Source organism: Ziziphus jujuba, chromosome 12 (genome assembly GCF_031755915.1).
Source record: "Ziziphus jujuba cultivar Dongzao chromosome 12, ASM3175591v1".
Classification (NCBI taxonomy): Eukaryota; Viridiplantae; Streptophyta; class Magnoliopsida; order Rosales; family Rhamnaceae; genus Ziziphus; species Ziziphus jujuba.
Genome location: NC_083390.1, coordinates 18,135,663 through 18,153,488, shown reverse-complemented (window position 1 = coordinate 18,153,488; position 17,826 = coordinate 18,135,663). Strand labels below are relative to the sequence as shown.

The 17,826-nt window shown below is 34.9% G+C and overlaps 2 protein-coding genes and 1 pseudogene across 6 annotated transcripts; all 3 read left to right on the top strand.

The window, feature by feature from the left end:
* The first annotated feature begins 1,668 nt into the window (after nt 1-1,668).
* On the top strand, nt 1,669-2,926 carry LOC107429187 (uncharacterized). Its single transcript, XM_060813160.1, has 3 exons — nt 1,669-2,195; nt 2,351-2,414; nt 2,603-2,926. Exons 1-3 carry the CDS (start codon nt 1,669-1,671, stop codon nt 2,924-2,926), a joined length of 915 nt encoding a protein of 304 aa, XP_060669143.1.
* A 3,703-nt stretch (nt 2,927-6,629) lies between these two features.
* On the top strand, nt 6,630-15,207 carry LOC107429206 (putative pentatricopeptide repeat-containing protein At5g08490). Of its 5 annotated transcripts, none has more exons than XM_060813475.1 (4): nt 6,630-9,992; nt 10,438-10,556; nt 10,916-12,120; nt 15,069-15,207. In XM_060813475.1, exon 1 carries the CDS (start codon nt 7,196-7,198, stop codon nt 9,815-9,817), a length of 2,622 nt encoding a protein of 873 aa, XP_060669458.1. In that variant the 5' UTR covers nt 6,630-7,195; the 3' UTR covers nt 9,818-9,992; nt 10,438-10,556; nt 10,916-12,120; nt 15,069-15,207. The 5 variants fall into 5 exon arrangements, with proteins under 5 accessions (XP_060669458.1, XP_048318545.2, XP_060669456.1 ...); XM_048462588.2 differs by having other exon boundaries at nt 6,630-10,230; nt 11,963-12,120; XM_060813473.1 differs by having other exon boundaries at nt 6,630-10,230.
* LOC107429188 (G-type lectin S-receptor-like serine/threonine-protein kinase RLK1) lies at nt 14,515-17,480 on the top strand (annotated as a pseudogene).
* The last annotated feature ends 346 nt before the right edge of the window (nt 17,481-17,826 follow it).

The window sequence follows — 17,826 nt, the reverse complement described above, 5'->3', positions numbered from 1 at the left end:
CAAAATTAGTGTGTTGCTAAATGTTTTGAGAACATATATTGTGTATTATTAGAAGCTAATAATTTTAACCACGTGTTGATAGAAAACATACTCAAGGATGTTGTTAAATCCTATTAGCAACATCCAAGGCATGTTGTTGATTTATATTTTTGTTGTATTGTAAGTGACATGAGATTTTAACATTTTTAAAAAAAATTTAGATTAAAATTTTAATATTTCTTAAAAATGAATAAGTAAATCTTTTAATTAATACATGTGACTGAATATAAGCAAATAATATAATGATAAATATCGCTTGGTAAAGCTCTTTGTTGAGTCATTTGTAACAGCCCAGACCACCCGCATGAGATAATATCCGCTTTGGGCCCAGCTCGCACGGTTTTGCTCTGCGACCCCGTTACACTGTGAGTCCACAAAACGCGTATCAAGGGAAAGGTATCCACAGCCTTATAAAAACCGCTTCGTGCCCCTCTCCAACCGATGTGGGATGTTACAATCCTTCCCCCTTGGGGCCCAGCGTCCTCGCTGGCACACCGATGCGGGTACTGACTCTGATACCACTGTAACGGCCCAGTCCACCCGCATCAAGATATTGTCCTCTTTGGCCCAGGGTTTACTCCCTCTCTCCCCTCTGGCCTCAAGGTTTTGTCAAAACGCGTTTTGAAGGGAGAGGTATCCACAGCCTTATAAAAACCGCTTCGTGCCCCTCTCCAACCGATGTGGGATGTTACAATCCTTCCCCCTTGGGGCCCAGCGTCCTCGCTGGCACACCGATCCGGGTACTGACTCTGATACCACTGTAACGGCCCAATCCACCCGCATCAAGATATTGTCCTCTTTGGCCCAGGGTTCACTCCCTCTCTCCCTTCTGGCCTCAAGGTTTTGTCAAAACGCGTCTTGAAGGGAGAGGTATCCACAGCCTTATAAAAACCGCTTCGTGCCCCTCTCCAACTGATGTGGGATGTTACAATCCTTCCCCCTTGGGGCCTAGTGTCCTCGCTGGCACACCGATCCAGATACTGGCTCTGATACCATTGTAACATACCATATCGGTTGGAAAGTGGAAAGAAGCACACCTTATAAGGTGGTGTGGATACCTTTCCCTTGAGACGTGTTTTGTGGACCCACAGTGTAACGGGGTTGCAGAGCAAAACCATACGGGCTGGGCCCAAAACAGACAATATCTCATGCGGATGGTCTAGACTGTTACAATTAATTTATTAGTCAAATTAATGGTTAACTTTAACGGCACCCACGTCCTTGGCCTTGGGGAGGGGCAAGTGTGTAATTAAGAGAAAATGGGCATGGAGATAGATAGATTTCATGATAAATTCATACATTATTATAACTTTTCTTATTAATTTTTAAATTTTTTTAAATTTGAAATTTAGAGATATATTTAAAATTTATGAATCTTAATAGAATTCACTTTAAAATTAGTATTTTATATTAGACTAATATTAATATCAAATATATCTTTAAATTTTAACTTTTTTTAAAATCTAGAAGGTTAATAATCCATCAGATTGACTGAAGTATTTATGTGTATATATATATATATATATACATACCTGTTGATGAATGGAATTACCCATCCAATCATCCATGATCAATCCATCCCAATTTCATAATAAATTAATTTGTAGCAAGCACAGGCAATAACTAGAAATGCCTAATCAGTTCGTTTTTCTCCAAGGTGAAGAGCTGCGGCGTCTGGCAAAGTTGGTTTACTACCAGGAAGTAGAGAACGTTAAAAACATCCATTTCAAGTCGGAAGATGAACGGCGAAAGTACCTAAACGAAAGCAAAGCTTGCTACACATCCGCACAGGGGCTATTGGACAGTGGTGAGAAAATAAAAAGGGATTATGAAAAGGATGAAACTCGATCTTCCATTGCCCATAAGATCTTCTCCGGTATGGAATGGACAATCAACACTTCCTTCCAGTGCGTCCGCAACTACACCCTTCGAAAGAACTGCCTTACCAAAGTCGCTGAATATTCCAAAACTCTCATCCACAAACTGCAAAACTTGGATCCTGCAGACACTTCAGGTGTTCTAAAACTACTTGCTGATGCAACGGAATACGAGAAAGCTATGGTGGAGTATGCCACCAAGCATTCAAATACTATTCTTTCCTCTTTTTCCAACTGGATCAAGAGCGAACGCATCACCTTCGAGAGCTTACTCATAAGGTTGGTAGATATGTTTGTTTGTTTTTGAATATATATATATATATATACACATATCAACACGTTGATATATACTAGTATGTTTATGTTAAAGCAGCTTGATATTCATATACAGTTGGACTCACTTCTTATTAATGTAACTTCATCGCTGCTCTCAGGTTTAAGAATAAGCTCAGGTTTGAAGGGCCTTTCAAGAATCTTGAAAATGCGCAAAAGGTGCAGGTAAATTAATAATTAATGAAAGCTATTGTGTATATTACGATAGAATATGTAGTTGATGAATTATTACCCTGGCTAATTTGCACCAACAATTCTGATATTCTCTAACTTTACAATTATCCTGATATGTAATTTTCAATGTCAATCCAATTTATGTATGTTATAAAATGAATGACTTATTACAATATAAGGTATACGAGGAAATCTTGGAGGCATCAGGGAGGGGAAGAGGTCTATCAATAGGGTTCTCAAAAATTGTTGGGGCCGCAGGGGTTGCCGTACTCCTGCTGACGGCAGGCATTATGGTATGGGATGTATATACCTCGGAACACAAGTTTCAAACGGCGACACACGATGCTGTGGTAGCGACGGCATTGGTGGGGGGTTCGATGCTGGGGAATATCGTCGGAGCAGCCCTGACCACGGAGTTAGTGGGCGCCGAGGCAGCTGTATTGGGGCGAGTCTGGTTGCAGTGGGAGGATTCGTTATTGGCATTGCCGGGGCCTTCATTCTGAGCTTGGCTGCCGGGTGGCTGATTGATAAGCTTTTTAGCACAGGGGAATTGTCCCACGTCACCAAGCATACCACCCAATCTGAACATTGCTACGTTGCCCCTATGCCCGATGGCAAGGCCCTCGCTCATCAAATTGCTTATCAAAGGCAAGCTTATAAGTGATTAGACAAGTCTCTCGTGCAGCATCCCCAATCTCTCTCCGCATCTACTATATATATATATATATATATAGTCCGGCTATTGTTGCGGGACGTCATTCCGCACTGAATTTTAAATTTAAACATATGATATGAGTCTGATTTTATATCATAACATAAAATTGATGGTATATGTGTTGGTTTGGTGTGGCATGATATGTATAACAAAAATAAATTAATAAATTAAATAAATAATTCCATGCATATTGTTTCCACTGCCAATTAAGTGATCATGGTTATGAATAAATCCATTCTGTTTTTGCTTATTTTTGGAGAATCCACACTAGGAAAAAAGAAAATATGATAAATTATGAAGAAAATAAAACCGAATTGACATGCAGGGTTTCATGCATATTAATCAATAGCTTGCTACATGCACAGTGTTTATATTTCCTGCCAATTATATAGGAGAAACAAGCAAAATTCAACCTCAAAAGGAGAGATCGAATGTGCTCCATCGGTTGAGTCATCGGTTGATTTCTGATTTCTCACAAAATAAAGTCACCGATCCATTATATGGGCTTTATTATTAATTGAAAATAATAGTAATAAAATATTCATATTATGGTACAGTATGGTTGAAGATTTTACGTCTCCTAGGATCAGTGATAATAATATATATAATCCCACGTCATTTAAAAATATATTTATTTATTTTTTTTTAATTGTAATTTATTTTATTTTATTTTTTTTATTTTAAAGAAAATGACATCAGTATCAATAATGGAGCTTGAGACAGCACATCTGCATCCTCAAAATGTAAATGTTAAAGATTATCAAGTGGCATTGTCACTAAATTAGACCTTCGGCCAGCAATGTCATCCAAAATATAAAAATCTATTCCCTGGGCCATGCGCACCAATTGTTGAATATATATGTACCAATTTGCAAAATTTCTCATTTTTTTAAAAACCGGTAAGTATAAGATAATGAGATGGTAGTTTTTAATTGGATGAGCATATATCTATATGGTAAGCCTATTCTATTGAATAATTTCCTGCAAAACTAAGAAGTATATATATGTTTAATTTGGAGCCCAATCTATCAATGATTGTATATCATATTCAACAGAACAGCTTGCTACATATGATATAAGCCCATCCAATTAAAAACTATCACCTCATTAATAACTCCAAATCAACTTTATACACTATTCAACAGGACAAACTTGCTTCAAGTTTTTCAGTTACTTTTTTGCTTTAGCTGGCATGTTGCTGGCATTAACTGATAACCGGCAGTGTATTCTTGATTAAGTCTGTAATGTTTATATATTTGGATTTTCCAAACTGAGAATACCATGTTCCTTAAATTACTGTTGCAAAATAATCATAATTTTTTAGGAAGTCCTAAGTTTAACTAGAAAATCATAGGTTAACAAAATTACTTTAAGAGAACATAGTATAATTTGAGAATTTAAGTATCAATTGTAACGTCCTTTGGAAATTTCTGGTAATTTCATGCTACCATAAGTTTACTTTGATGAAAAATTGTAGCCAGCACGATATTGAACTACAATTACCTCAGATTTAGTTATTGATCTTGTATTCAAAATTAACTATACAATCTTCTTCTTAAAGTTCTACTTTGTTTTTACTTGTTTTATCATGATTCGGGTGCTTGATCCTCTTTCAATAAATTCTAGTTTCCGTGGCTTTATATATTCTTTAATCTTTATGATAATGTCTCATATTTGATGAGGCAGTATAGTGGCATTTTCAGTTATTTTTAAGTACGATGTTTCTACCATTACCCTTTGTAAGTTCAGTATCCAAATTTTTCATGTTTTATTTATTTTTTGCAGATATGACTCAAGGAATTCAATCTTGCAGTGGTCCATACTTCTTTTTGATAACTCAAACCGCAGCTCTGTGATTATTGGACTTCTTTTAATATTTTTTTCTTTTATTTATTCTAGTGCAAAGATGTTTTTATATTTTTATTTGAACCTATGGCAGTGGATTGATGGAGTTAGTTTGTTCATCCTGCATCAGATTCGTCTGTATTTTTCCAAATTTTGTTTATAAATTAGAATATAATAGCCCTGTATTTACTTTGCAGTATCAAATTACTGCCAAGATTTCATTGCTCGAACATAACAGTAGCACTTCTAATGATTCCTTTGGAATTAGATTTCTTATATGTATTGCATGAATCTTTGGCCTACTTATGCATTATAACTAGGCCATATCTCAAGCTTAGAGGAAAGATGGTTTATAATGTTCTTACACCCTAAAAGCCTTTGATCTTGATCCCCCATTACCAACCATGGTCAAATGTGGACATGATATCCTGTGATAATTTTAATTTGATCTTTTTTTGCCTTGTTACCTTGACTTTTATTTATCATTCCCTAGTTTTGTTATGTGATTTTGACTCATATCGAATCGTCCAATCTATAAAGATTTTGTTAATATTGTCAATGTACTCCTTGTGCAGTTTGTAATAGTCCGTCCCCACAAAGGTGGAGCTCCTCCCAAGTTTGCCCATAGAACACAGTTGGTTACAGAGTATTAACTTCGGTGACATTATTCTTTTTTTTTTTTTTTTTTTGGGATACAACATAAAGTTTTGGACAAGTTTTTTGATTTTGTAATTGTTTCCAATTCCACTTCGAAGTTAATGATGCTGTTGCATATATTATCAGATAATTCGTACTCTCACTTTTCTTTTAAGAATGCTTAACATTTGATTATTCATTATTAGTTGCTACCTTTTTGTCAAGAGCAGTGTTAAATCAGAGCAGCACCTGTGATTTTCTTGGTTCATTGCTGTGTGCTTCTTTATTGTAGAGATGATTTCTATTGGCAGTGTGTAACAGAGGAGGCATCTTTATCTCCTTCTTTATCTCTATTAGTGTTTATAAAATAAAGATCACTTTTGTGGAAAGGAAATGGAATGGATTTGGATCTTTGGCTTTTAATCTAAATCATTCATTGCATTATACTTTTTTTTTTGTCACTTAAAATCTACTGGGTATCGCAAAAACAAATAATGCAATCTATTAAACCCTATGATGGCACATTTTTCTAATAATAATAATAATAATAAGTTTATTAAAATTTGCATGGCGATTAAAATATAATATTTACAACTATTCCTACAAAAATAAATAGAAATTAGTTTAATTAATTCAAATTATTATATATATTATTTCAAGACAATGGGTGGTTTTTCTTTTTCTAGAAAAAAAAAAAAATAGAAAACAACTGTCCAAGTAGAACACAATATATTTGCCCCAAAAAGAAAAAAGAAAAAGGAGAATACATATTTCCAGAAAGAATTAAAAAAAATGATACTTGAATTATAAAATTTATTTAAATGTATGATACCGAATGATTTGGAATTATTCTATTGGACTCACTAGAAAACTAATTTTTCACCAAAAAAAAAAAAAAAAAAAAAAAAAAGAAGGTAACAAGTTAATATATATATATATATATATTTTTTTTTTTACTTTTTAAATTACAATTCAGAATATTTACAAGCACCATAAAACCCTTGCATTTTTTTTTTTGGCTAAAATATAAAACCCTTGCATTATTACCATACAACTGTTCTTTCAGCATGAACGCAGTTGGGTTGGGCTGCAACTTTCCGATCAATCTCCACAGCTACTAAACTGTTGGAAGCCGAAAATTTGTGGCGAAGCAAATCTATCTTCTATCACCGTTGCTATTGGAGTTGGCAGCTAAACACTGGTTTACCCATCATTTTCCCATGATCATTTCGAATTATTATCCCAACTCCCGCTAACTCAAAGAATAAACCCAGTTTTTCCATTGCTGGGTTTTCTCTTTCTTTTTCTTTTTTTGGTCGAAACTGCTTCTCATTTCTCTTCTATGTCTTCTTGGTTCTCTATGCCAACAAAGGGTAGAATATTTTGCGCCAGAATCAATATTCAACGAGCTTTGAGTGCAAGATGTTTGTAGTAATGCCAAAGAGAAAGGGACTTCTCCTTGTAGAGGTGGCACTTCGTAATTCTACTTCTAGCTGGTTAAGGTGGGATAGCTTCAGTATTGATAGCAATGGCAAGTTGTTGTGTCACAAATGATGTTTGAGAGCTGCTTGTGGATATGCTTCACCCAAATTGCAAAACATGGAAAACCACAATCAGAAGCTATTGTTTTGATGCCGGAAGGGTTGAAAGTTTGTCCCTTTTTGTTCAAAATTTAGGATCTTTATTTGGGCGTGAACCCAATCATCGAGTACTTGGACCCATTCTCAAGGCATGTTCTGCCCTCTCTGCCATCAGCTTGGGGAAGGCTCTTCATGGTTATGTTGTGAAACAGGGCCATTTTTCCTGTCAGGCTGTATCCAAAGCAGTGCTTAACATGTATGCCAAATGTGGCAAGCTTGATGATTGCAAACAAATGTTTGACCAGATGGGCTACTATGACACTGTCATATGGAACATCATTCTATCTGGGTTTTCTGGTTCTCGAATGCACAATGACGAAGTAATGAACTTGTTTTATGCAATGTATACAGTTGGTGATACGAAGCCCAACCCTATTACCGTTGCTATCATTTTGCCAGTGTGTGCTCGATTAGGATTCATAGATGCAGGAAAATGCATTCATTCTTATGTGATTAAATCTGGATTGGAGACAAATAACCTTGTAGGAAATTCTCTTGTATCAATGTATGCAAAATGTGGCCTAGTTTACTACGATGCGTATACTGCATTTAATAGCATTAGCCACAAGGATGCTGTTTCATGGAATGCTATTATTGCAGGGTTTGCTGAGAATAGGTTCATCAATGATGCGTTCAATTTATTTGGCCGGATGCTGAAAGGTCCAATAAAACCCAACTATGCAACTATTGCAACTATTTTGCCTGTTTGTGCTTCTTTAGATGAAAGTTTTGCCTACCGGTGTGGAAGAGAAATCCATTGTTATGTAATACACAGGAATGAATTGGAAGCAGATGTTTCTGTGTGCAATTCTTTAGTAAGCTTCTATTTAAGACTTGGACATACAGAACAAGCTGAATCCTTGTTCGAAAGGATGAACTCTAGAGACTTGGTTTCGTGGAATGCTATTATTGCAGGGTATACATCAAATAGTGAATGGTTGAAAGCGTTGGATTTATTTCATAGGTTACTTTCAGTGGATAAAATTATGCCTGATTCTGTAACTATTCTCAGCATTCTTCCTGCTTGTGGATGCTTACAGAACTTGCTGGTAGGCAAAAGCATACATGGGTATATTTTTCGACATCCTAGCTTGTCTGAAGATGTGGCTGTCGGAAATGCCATGATAAGTTTCTATGCAAAATGCAACAATGTAGAGGCAGCATCCAAAACATTTTTTACCATGTCCAGGACAGATTTAATATCATGGAATTCTATGCTTGATGCCTTTGCAGAAAGTGGGTATAATGCTGAGTTTCTGAACCTATTAGTAAGGATGTTTGCTGAAGGATTAAGGCCCGACTCTGTTACCATGTTGATCATTATTCATTTTTGTGCTACATTTTTGACAGTACACAAGGTTAAGGAAACTCAAGGTTATTCTATTAGGGCTGGTTATTTATTAGGTGATATCGTACCCACCATTGGAAATGCATTACTTGATGCATATGCGAAATTTGGTGACATGGAATATGCATACAAGATTTTTCAAACTTTATCAGACAAAAAGAACTTGGTCACTTGCAATTCAATGATCTCGGGTTATGTAAATTGTGGAGCATATGATGGTGCACGTATTTTATTTAACAAGATGTTTGAAACAGATCTCACAACTTGGAATCTGTTGGTTCGTGTTTATGCTGAAAATGATTGTCCTGATCAAGCTCTTGATTTCTTCCAGCAGTTAAAAGCTCAAGGATTGAAGCCTGACGCTGTGACTATCATGAGCCTCCTTCCAGTATGTTCTCAGATGGCCTCAGTCAATCTTCTGAAGCAGTGTCATGGATATGTTGTCAGAGCTTGTCTTGATGATATTCATTTGAAGGGAGCTCTGTTAGATGTATATGCAAAATGTGGTGCTATAGCCTGCGCTTATAAGCTCTTTCAGTCAAGCCCATACAAGGATCTGGTTATGTTCACAGCTATGGTGGGTGGGTTTGCAATGCATGGTATGGGGAAACAGGCATTGAGGGTCTTTGCTCATATGCTTGAGATGGGTATGAAGCCTGATCATGTTATCATCACTGCTGCTTTATCTGCTTGCAGTCATGGTGGCCTTGTGAATGAAGGGTTGGAGATATTTTATTCAATAGAAGAGGCTCATGGGATGAATCCAACCATGGAACAGTATGCTTGTGTGGTGGATCTTCTTGCTCGAGGTGGCCAAGTTGATGATGCTTTTTCCTTTGTTACAAGGATGCCAATTAAACCTAATCCAAACATTTGGGGGACATTGCTAGGTGCCTGTAGGACATATCACAAGGTGGAATTGGGCTGTCTTGTGGCTGATCACCTGTTTGAAGTTGAAGCTGATAATATTGGCAACTACGTAGTGATGTCAAACCTATATGCGGCAGGGGCTAGATGGGATCAGGTTGCAGAAGTAAGAAGACTGATGAAGACTAGAGATTTGAAAAAGCCAGCAGGATGCAGCTGGATTGAAGTAGAGAGGGAGAAGAACACTTTCATAGCAGGAGATTCTTCTCATCCAAAAAGAGGCATTATTTATAGTATACTAAGTACATTGGATCAACAAATAAAAGAACCCGTACAGTTATGACTTGGTCAATGCTTATATTTACATGGCCTTTGCAAATTGATAACTTGCTGCCGGTGCGTTACTTGGATTATAATTTTGGACTTCACTGTCTAATGGCTAAAAGTTTGAAGACAGAATGCTTCGATCAACGAGGACAGAAATAAAGCATTGGGTCGAACTCTTCTTTGGTGTCAAGGTAATAGCTATGAATAGTCATCGACTCCCGGGAAAGGGTAGAAGAATGGGACCTATTATGGGACATACAATGCATTACAGATATATGATCTGATTGCTTTGGCATGTAGATTTCACCATTATCAATGAGTGGATCCACTGAATTGACAAACATGGTTGATTTATTCATAGTCAGATCTGTATTTTTTCATGCCCAGCATCTTTGGTCCAAGTATTGAATGATTCCTGTTTCGTCAGTGGTATTTTTACGACTCTCTCTCTCTCTCACACACACACACACGCAAAAAAAAAAAAAAAAAAAAAAAAAAAAAAAAAAAAAATGCAAGTCGCAAAAGGGCCAGGCTCTGCTTTTCTAAACGTAGAATGAAGTGTGACATATACTCTTGGTTTTATTCTTTGATAGAATAGGGCTTTAACAATTTATCTATTACCTCTTTTATATGCAGGTATTCATTGTATGGTAGATCAAGATGGAGATGTGACAGAGTGTCTAGTTCCCTGGTAGCTCGTGCAAAATAATTGTATATAACAAAAGCCCTGGTCTGGCCTGCTACCATTTTAAAGTGTAAGTTCCAGAAGATCAATTTCTTTCACGTATTCCTACTAGACCCTCTATAATTTTATCTTCTTTCACCTTTTTTTTTTTTTTTTTTTTTTTTTTTTCTCCTTCCTAGCTTAATAATTTGTTCAGAAAATTTGTTTTTTTTAACTATTTTGTAGGACTCCAAAAGAATTGTTTCCTTCATTTCCAATTTAAAACTTTTCAAAGCTGTATTTTTTTGAAAAAATAATTTCCATTGTAAGATAGAGGCAAAAATAGATAATAGATAATAGATACTAACAAAACTGGCTGCAATATCACAAGTCCAAAGGAGAAGTTGAACAAGACCTCAAATTTATTTGATAATTTCTATTTTGGATCAGAAATAATTGAAGAGATGGTAATAAATACACCATATTTGAGTTATAAGTGTATTTTATTTCACTGGGGCCTCAACAACACTAATAATCATCTCGAGGCGGGATGATAGAGAGGCTTATACAAACTGCAAAAAGAGAGATCAAGAGGCCAGTAAAGTTGAACAATAAGAGCTTCTTGGCTGCACCCCAAGAAGTAGCCAACTCGAGACAACCCTGTCTCAGCTGTGCATATTCCCAAGAGGAAGATGACCATGCCCACAAATTTATGCAATGGTTTCTACGTTGGTTTTGTTTATTTCTCTGCACCTGGGAACTAGTAGGTGAAAAAACTAAACAGCCACTGTGGAAAAGAAGACAATGATTTTAAGCAACAGAACATACTGGAAATTTATCTGTATGTTATTGAAGCAAATTACCTGCAAACCAAATGCACAGATGGTGACGATACTCATCCAGGAATGTAAAGTAAACATGTTTTAAAGCCCTATCTCATTGTGAAACTTTGAAAGCTGCATAAGTCCCCAAAACACCAACCACAAGAGCAATGAAGTGGAATAGTAAGTGCACTCCTTTCTGAGACCTCTTTCTAGCATAGACTGTCTGGTATGCCATGATTGCTGCTACAATGAGACTCATTTAGATTGTTATTAATATCGTTCTTCAATTTTTCTTTAGACAAGAGAGGAGATCATATATGAAACAACCTTACAAGTTGTAAGTTTTGCTATAAAAATAAGATTTATTTTTGTAGAGACAGGTTGTGCTATCAATGATACAACTGCATCAAACCCAGGTTCTAAATTTGAAAGGAGTGTCTATTTTTGTGATTTAAATTAAAAAAAAATAAAAATAAAATAAAAATAAAAATAAAAAAAAAATAAAAAAAAAAACAAAGAAAGAAAGAAAGATGAAAATCATTAGAATTATATGCATCTGTAGAAGGGGAAAATCATTGAGAAATAAAGAAAGATCAGAAAAAGAAAAATTGTAATTGCAAAGTGAGGGGTTATAAGGAAGAGTTTGCGTTTAGAATTTTCTGCTTCTTGACAGATTCGAAAGCAAGGCCCGGTCGAAAGTGTATGAGCCAAATACGCACAAGGATTATCACTGCCATCACTAACAAATGAGCAAAAATGGTAACTGGAGTTGCACTCAGCTGGTAGCTGCGACTTGTTAGTGCCATTTCGCATTCTGCCTAGCAGTCACAGGTAAAATGTTATATATGCTTAGTTTCTGATTATCCTTAATATAGAATAAAATAATCTTAGTTTCTGATTATAGGTTATTGTTCTTGTAATATATATATATATATATATTGATTCTATTGCACAGTATATTGTTAAAGTAGGTGAATGTAAAATGAAGAAAACTGAAGGATTAGTAAAAAAGAAAATTAAGATTGGAAGCACAAAAAGAAAGTAATAATAATAAAGATGAGATCACCTTGGAACTGAATATGGCGTTTAGGCAGGAGTTCTTGAGATAATAGTTATTTACCTTCTGTGTTGTTAGCTACTACAATTCTAGTCTTAGAAATATTATTGCTTTTGAAACATTGTAATTGCTAATTGTATTATATATGAATATATAGGATAAGTGGTTTATACATAAGCATATTCACAGCTAAAATACAGATAAAAAAAGCCAAATATTGAAGTCGATTCTTATAATTAAGTTTGTTACATCCCTGATTCGTTATACAAGCAAAACCCCACATAGCATCAAAAAGACAAATGTGCAACAAAATAGCAACATCATCGGCTGCATGAAAAGCACAAGAAAATCTGTAAAGTAAAATTCAAGAAAAAGTTAGGATGAGGGGCAAGGTATATGCTTATTATTAATTAAGGTATGTTTTAATTATTTCAAAACTTTATTTTTTGCTTACAGAAGAGTCTCTAGTCTTTTTATTTATTTATTTATTTTGTTTTTAATGAATTGAGCATTTTAAATAATTAATTTTTTATTTATCTCCGAAATCTAATTGTTATTGTTGTTCATAATTCTATATATATATATATATTAATATGATGGCATCGCGTTCAATTAAAAAAATATACGTGTATATATGTTTTTTTTTCTTTTTTTTTTTTTTTTAACTTTTCCTTCTTTAAAAAGTTAAGATTTGTTGGAAAGAAATTGATTAATGCAAATTAATTAACTCTATATGTTCTGAGAATATTTTCTATTCCACAAGTTAAAAATTATACGGATATCTGTTTCACAGAAAAGCTATTTATATAAATAGTAATGCTACAAAAAATGTATGTCCTATTCAATATGTGCATGTATTCTTTAGTATCTTTAAAAGGATGGGTATGTCAAAAAAAATTTACATCTCTTTTTTTTCATATACTCATGTAAATTTTTTAGGTATCCACGAAAATACATTTTTTATAACAGAAATATATATATATATATATTTATATATAAAATTAGATTCCTGTGAGGATGCTAAATTAAGAATATCCTATGGATGTGCATTCCACAATATATTGTAGGATAAATTTTGTCCCATATAATATGTTGTGGATAAATTTTATCCCATAATATATTATAGGATGTGAATCTGCATAATGTCCTTAATTTAGCATTCTTATTGAAGTCATACTACATAGATATTAATGAATTACCATGATATGTTATACAACTTTCATATTTGGTCCAAGGAAAGCAATAATAATGATATATGGTAATGGAAATTGCATTTAGACCTCTTAGCGAGACTAGTTAACTATTAAGAATGACCAACAACCACTTAAGAATGACTAACAACTTTTACCCCCCAAAAAAACAATGCCAACCAAAAAAAAATATTCATTGTCCAATGACCAACAACTTTTACCAACAAAAAAATAAAAATAAAAAATGAAAAATAAAACAAAAAAACACTCATTGTCCTTTCCTTACCATAGAGATATGAGAAAATTGAAGTGGTCTACCTTCCCGAAGCAACTATAGATATTTCAACACTATAATTCTTTTCTTTTAACTCTTAATGGTTAATTTTTCAAACAACATATAACATTTTGCAGGAGTTGTTAAAACTAATGCACTTAAGGTCCCGTCGAGAATAGTCTAGTGACAAAACTTTCTATTTACTTTGAGAGTAATCATAAGTTTGAATCCCCTGATTGCTTTCGAGAACAAAAGAAGCAGAAGAAGAAAAAAATAATGTGTTTAAGTATATCCATTCATCAAACACAATCATCCGTGTCATCAATAATGCCCTAAATTCGTTGTCCAAAAAATTAAGATTACCACACTCAAGTGCTGATCTTTAAACTTAATAGACTAAACAATCAGACTCTCACAATAAAATTTTAGGACAAATTGAATCCAGTTTTTCAAGTGGTGTGCCAAGATGATGACAAATGAAATTCAATGAAAGCTAATAAAATAATGATATGTTATCATTTGATAAATAATTTGGTATCCATTAGTATTATTGTTAGATTATTTAAAACTTTTTTTTGGACATATATCTACCTTAAGAGATTATTTAGCTACTAGAATTTCTAACCTAGAGACTTACAGTATCTTCAAACTATTAATACTTAAAAATTTATTTATTTATATATATTATATTAATTATTAAACGTATGTACATGTTGGTTGAGCAACCTAGCTGGGGTAAGGATTTGCCTTGAATGCATAAATCAATACACACATACATACATACATTTATATATTTTTATATATTACTAGTTTATATTGATTCATGAACTTCTCAGCTGTTAAACGTTTAAGGGAGTTTTCGATGCCTGCATGCAGGTGGTTTCTTATTTAATATAGTTATATAGACATTTCAATTTTGGAATTTTTCAAATTGTTTGATTTTTATTGTTATTTAAAATAATAGTCAAAGTCTATAGTCTTCCATATGCGTGATGCATAGTAACTTTTGTCCAGATGTTAGAAAATTCAATCGCTGTCAAAAACACCTATTACTTTTCGTATGGGGGCCAAAACAGTTATCAATCTTTGATCTATATATATTATGGATTTTGTTATAAAAAGCGTGTATTACATTGAGCCAGCATTTTGGCTACTTTTTCTCTTCCCTATTTCCTTTTATTGCTTCTCCAACTTCCATTTTTTGCCGTCACTGCTCAAACCAATGGCAATATAAGTTTCGGATCTTTTCTCACTGCAGGGGATGACTCTGCGTGGCTTCCATCACCTTCTGAAGATTTTGCATTTGGGTTTCACCAACTTGGTGATAATTCCTTCTTGCTTCCATTTGGTATCACAAACTATGTCCAAAATGACCACGGTTTGGCATGCAAGTGGAGATATTCCTGCCCCAAGAAATTCCAGACTTGAGCTAACTGCTGATCGTGGACTTGTCCTCACAGACCCTCAAGGTTCTCAATTATGGAGTTCAGGAAAACAGAATCCTCTGCTCCAGTTTCCTACACTGTTATGAACAATACCGGAAACTTTGTACTCATGGATCAGAAATCCAAACCCATTTGGGAGAGCTTCAGCCATCCCAATGATACATTACTGCCTACTCAGACCATGGAAATAGGTGGTTTTCTTTCTTTCAGAAAAAAGCCACTACAATTTCTCCCGATGTAGATACCAGTTCCAAGTGCTTGAAGATGGTAATGCTGTGCTCAATACCATAGTTTTGCCAAGCAACAATACTATTTTCAAAAAATACTATGACCATAACTTCAATTATGGATTGAACGTGTTGAATCCTGGCTACAAAGTGATCTTTGATCAATCGGGCTACTTGTATTTATTGCATAGAAATGGAGACTAATCCGATGTTTTAATTCCGGAAGATAAGAGTTAAAGCTTCCAACTCTTATCAAAGAGTGTGTCTAAATTTTGATGGAGTTCTCACTTTAAGTTATCACCCAAAGGAACCCTCCGCCGCCAATCAAAGCTGGTTGATTGTATTATCTACCTGAAAATATATGTGACATGTTTTGGCATGGAACTGGACAATGTGGTTATAAATAGTATCTGCACAACTCAATTTGATGGAAGACCCAGCTGCAATTGTCCTGATGGGTACTCTTTAGTTGATCCTACCGATGCGTATAATGGCTGCAAAAAGAAATTCTTAGTGGGTTGTGATAGTGTTAGGGAAAGCCAACATGATGAGTACTTCATGCAGGAGATCCCCAATGCTGATTGGTCAATGAATGATTATGAGATGCTTGGCCTTTTTAGTATGGAGAGCTGCAGAAGTGCTTGTATGCATGACTATCTATGTGCAGGAGCCATTTCTGGGGCAACAGTTGTTGAAAGAAGAAACTACCATTTCCAATGGGAGAGGGAGGCAATTTTGGGCGAGTTAATTTTTCATCTACAGCGAATTTAAACCCTCCAGATGGATCGGATGGAAAAGACCAAGAGACTTTGGTTATTGTGGTGTCAGCACTCTTAGGCAGTTCTTTGTTGGTCAATTTCATGTTTGTTGGTGGAATATTAATGGAAGAAGCTGTTGGAATTTTTCCAAATGAAATTTCCGTCCAAAGTAACTTGCAGAAGTTTACCTATAAAGAGCTATCAGAGGCAACAAATGGGTTCTAAGAAGAGCTAGGAAGGGGATCTTGTGGTATAGTTTACAAAGGCGAATCATGTTCTCAGCTGGTCTCATTGCTGTCAAGATGTTAGACAGAGTTTTTGAAGACAATAACAAAGAATTCAAAGCAGAAGTTAATGCTATTGGCCAAACACGTCACAAGAATCTTGTCCAACTAGTTAGATACTGTGATGAGAAACAGCATAGAAAGCTGGTGTACGAGTTCTATTTCCTCTTTGGACATCCAAAACCCAGTTGTAAACAGAGGACGAAAATAGCATTCGGGGATTGCAAGAGGACTCGTTTACTTGCATGAGCAATGCAGCACCCAGGTAATCCACTGTGACATAAAGCCTCACAACGTACTTCTCGATGACTATTACAATGCTTGGATTTCTGACTTTGGGTTGGGTAAATCTTTGCTCATGAATCAAAGCCATACAAAAAAGAACATCAGAGGAACAAAAGGGCTATGTTGCCCCTGATTGGTTCAGGTCTGCACCGGTGTCTGTGAAGGTCGATGTGTATAGCTTCGGTGTGGTTCTGCTAGAAATCATTTGCTGTAGGAGAAATGTAGAGATGGAGGTTGATGAGGAAAAGAGAATTTTAACTGATTGGGTTTATGAGTGCTATATGGATGGGAAATTAGATGGTCTGGTTGAAAATGATGTGGAGGCCATGGGTGATGTAAAAATGGTTGAGAGGTTTGTGATGGTTGCCATTTGGTGTCTCCAGGAAGACCCAAATATAAGTCCCACCATGAAGAAAGTTTTGCTTGTACTTGAAGGAATGCTTCAGGTTTCTGTTCCCCCCAACTCCGTTCTCGTTTACTTCCATCAACTGATTAAGACAATACACCTGTCTTCCAATCAAAACCATGCTCCTTTTTATTTATTTTATTTATTTTTCTTATTATTTAACCAATAAGAATTCTTGCAGTATTTAATTTACTCGTACATGTTGGAAACTGAAGAGAATTCTTGATTTGGAATGTCAAGATCAGGTGGACGTGCATTTGTTTTCTATCTTTGTTTTTCTTTTTGGTTTTGTTTTGTTTTGGTTTGGTTTTTGTTTTTTTTTTTTTTTGTTTTTTTGTTTTTTTGGTTTTTTTTTGGTTTTTTAAATGTTAATTAAGCTTCTCACACCTGATAATAAGTTTGATGAAGAAAATGAAAAATTCTATTTTGCTTCAATTCACCATTATTATTGTACAGAGTTCGTTTCTTTAGTTGTCTGTGAACTCGTTTCCATGTTATTCTCTCTAGAAAAGCAGAGGGAGAAAAAAATAATAATAATTGTTTTTCTCTTTGAAACATTTTTCAATTTTAACGATACAAAATAAGAAAACTTGCTTTCATGCTCAATTAAG

Excerpts from the sequence above, each read along its gene's own strand:
- LOC107429187 (XM_060813160.1), top strand. The coding sequence starts at position 1,669 with ATGCCTAATCAGTTCGTTTTTCTCCAAGGTGAAGAGCTGCGGCGTCTG. Across the intron at positions 2,196-2,350 it reads TTCGAGAGCTTACTCATAAG|GTTTAAGAATAAGCTCAGGT; the intron begins GTTGGTAGATAT and ends CGCTGCTCTCAG. Across the intron at positions 2,415-2,602 it reads AAAATGCGCAAAAGGTGCAG|GTATACGAGGAAATCTTGGA; the intron begins GTAAATTAATAA and ends TTACAATATAAG.
- LOC107429206 (XM_060813475.1), top strand. The coding sequence starts at position 7,196 with ATGCTTCACCCAAATTGCAAAACATGGAAAACCACAATCAGAAGCTAT.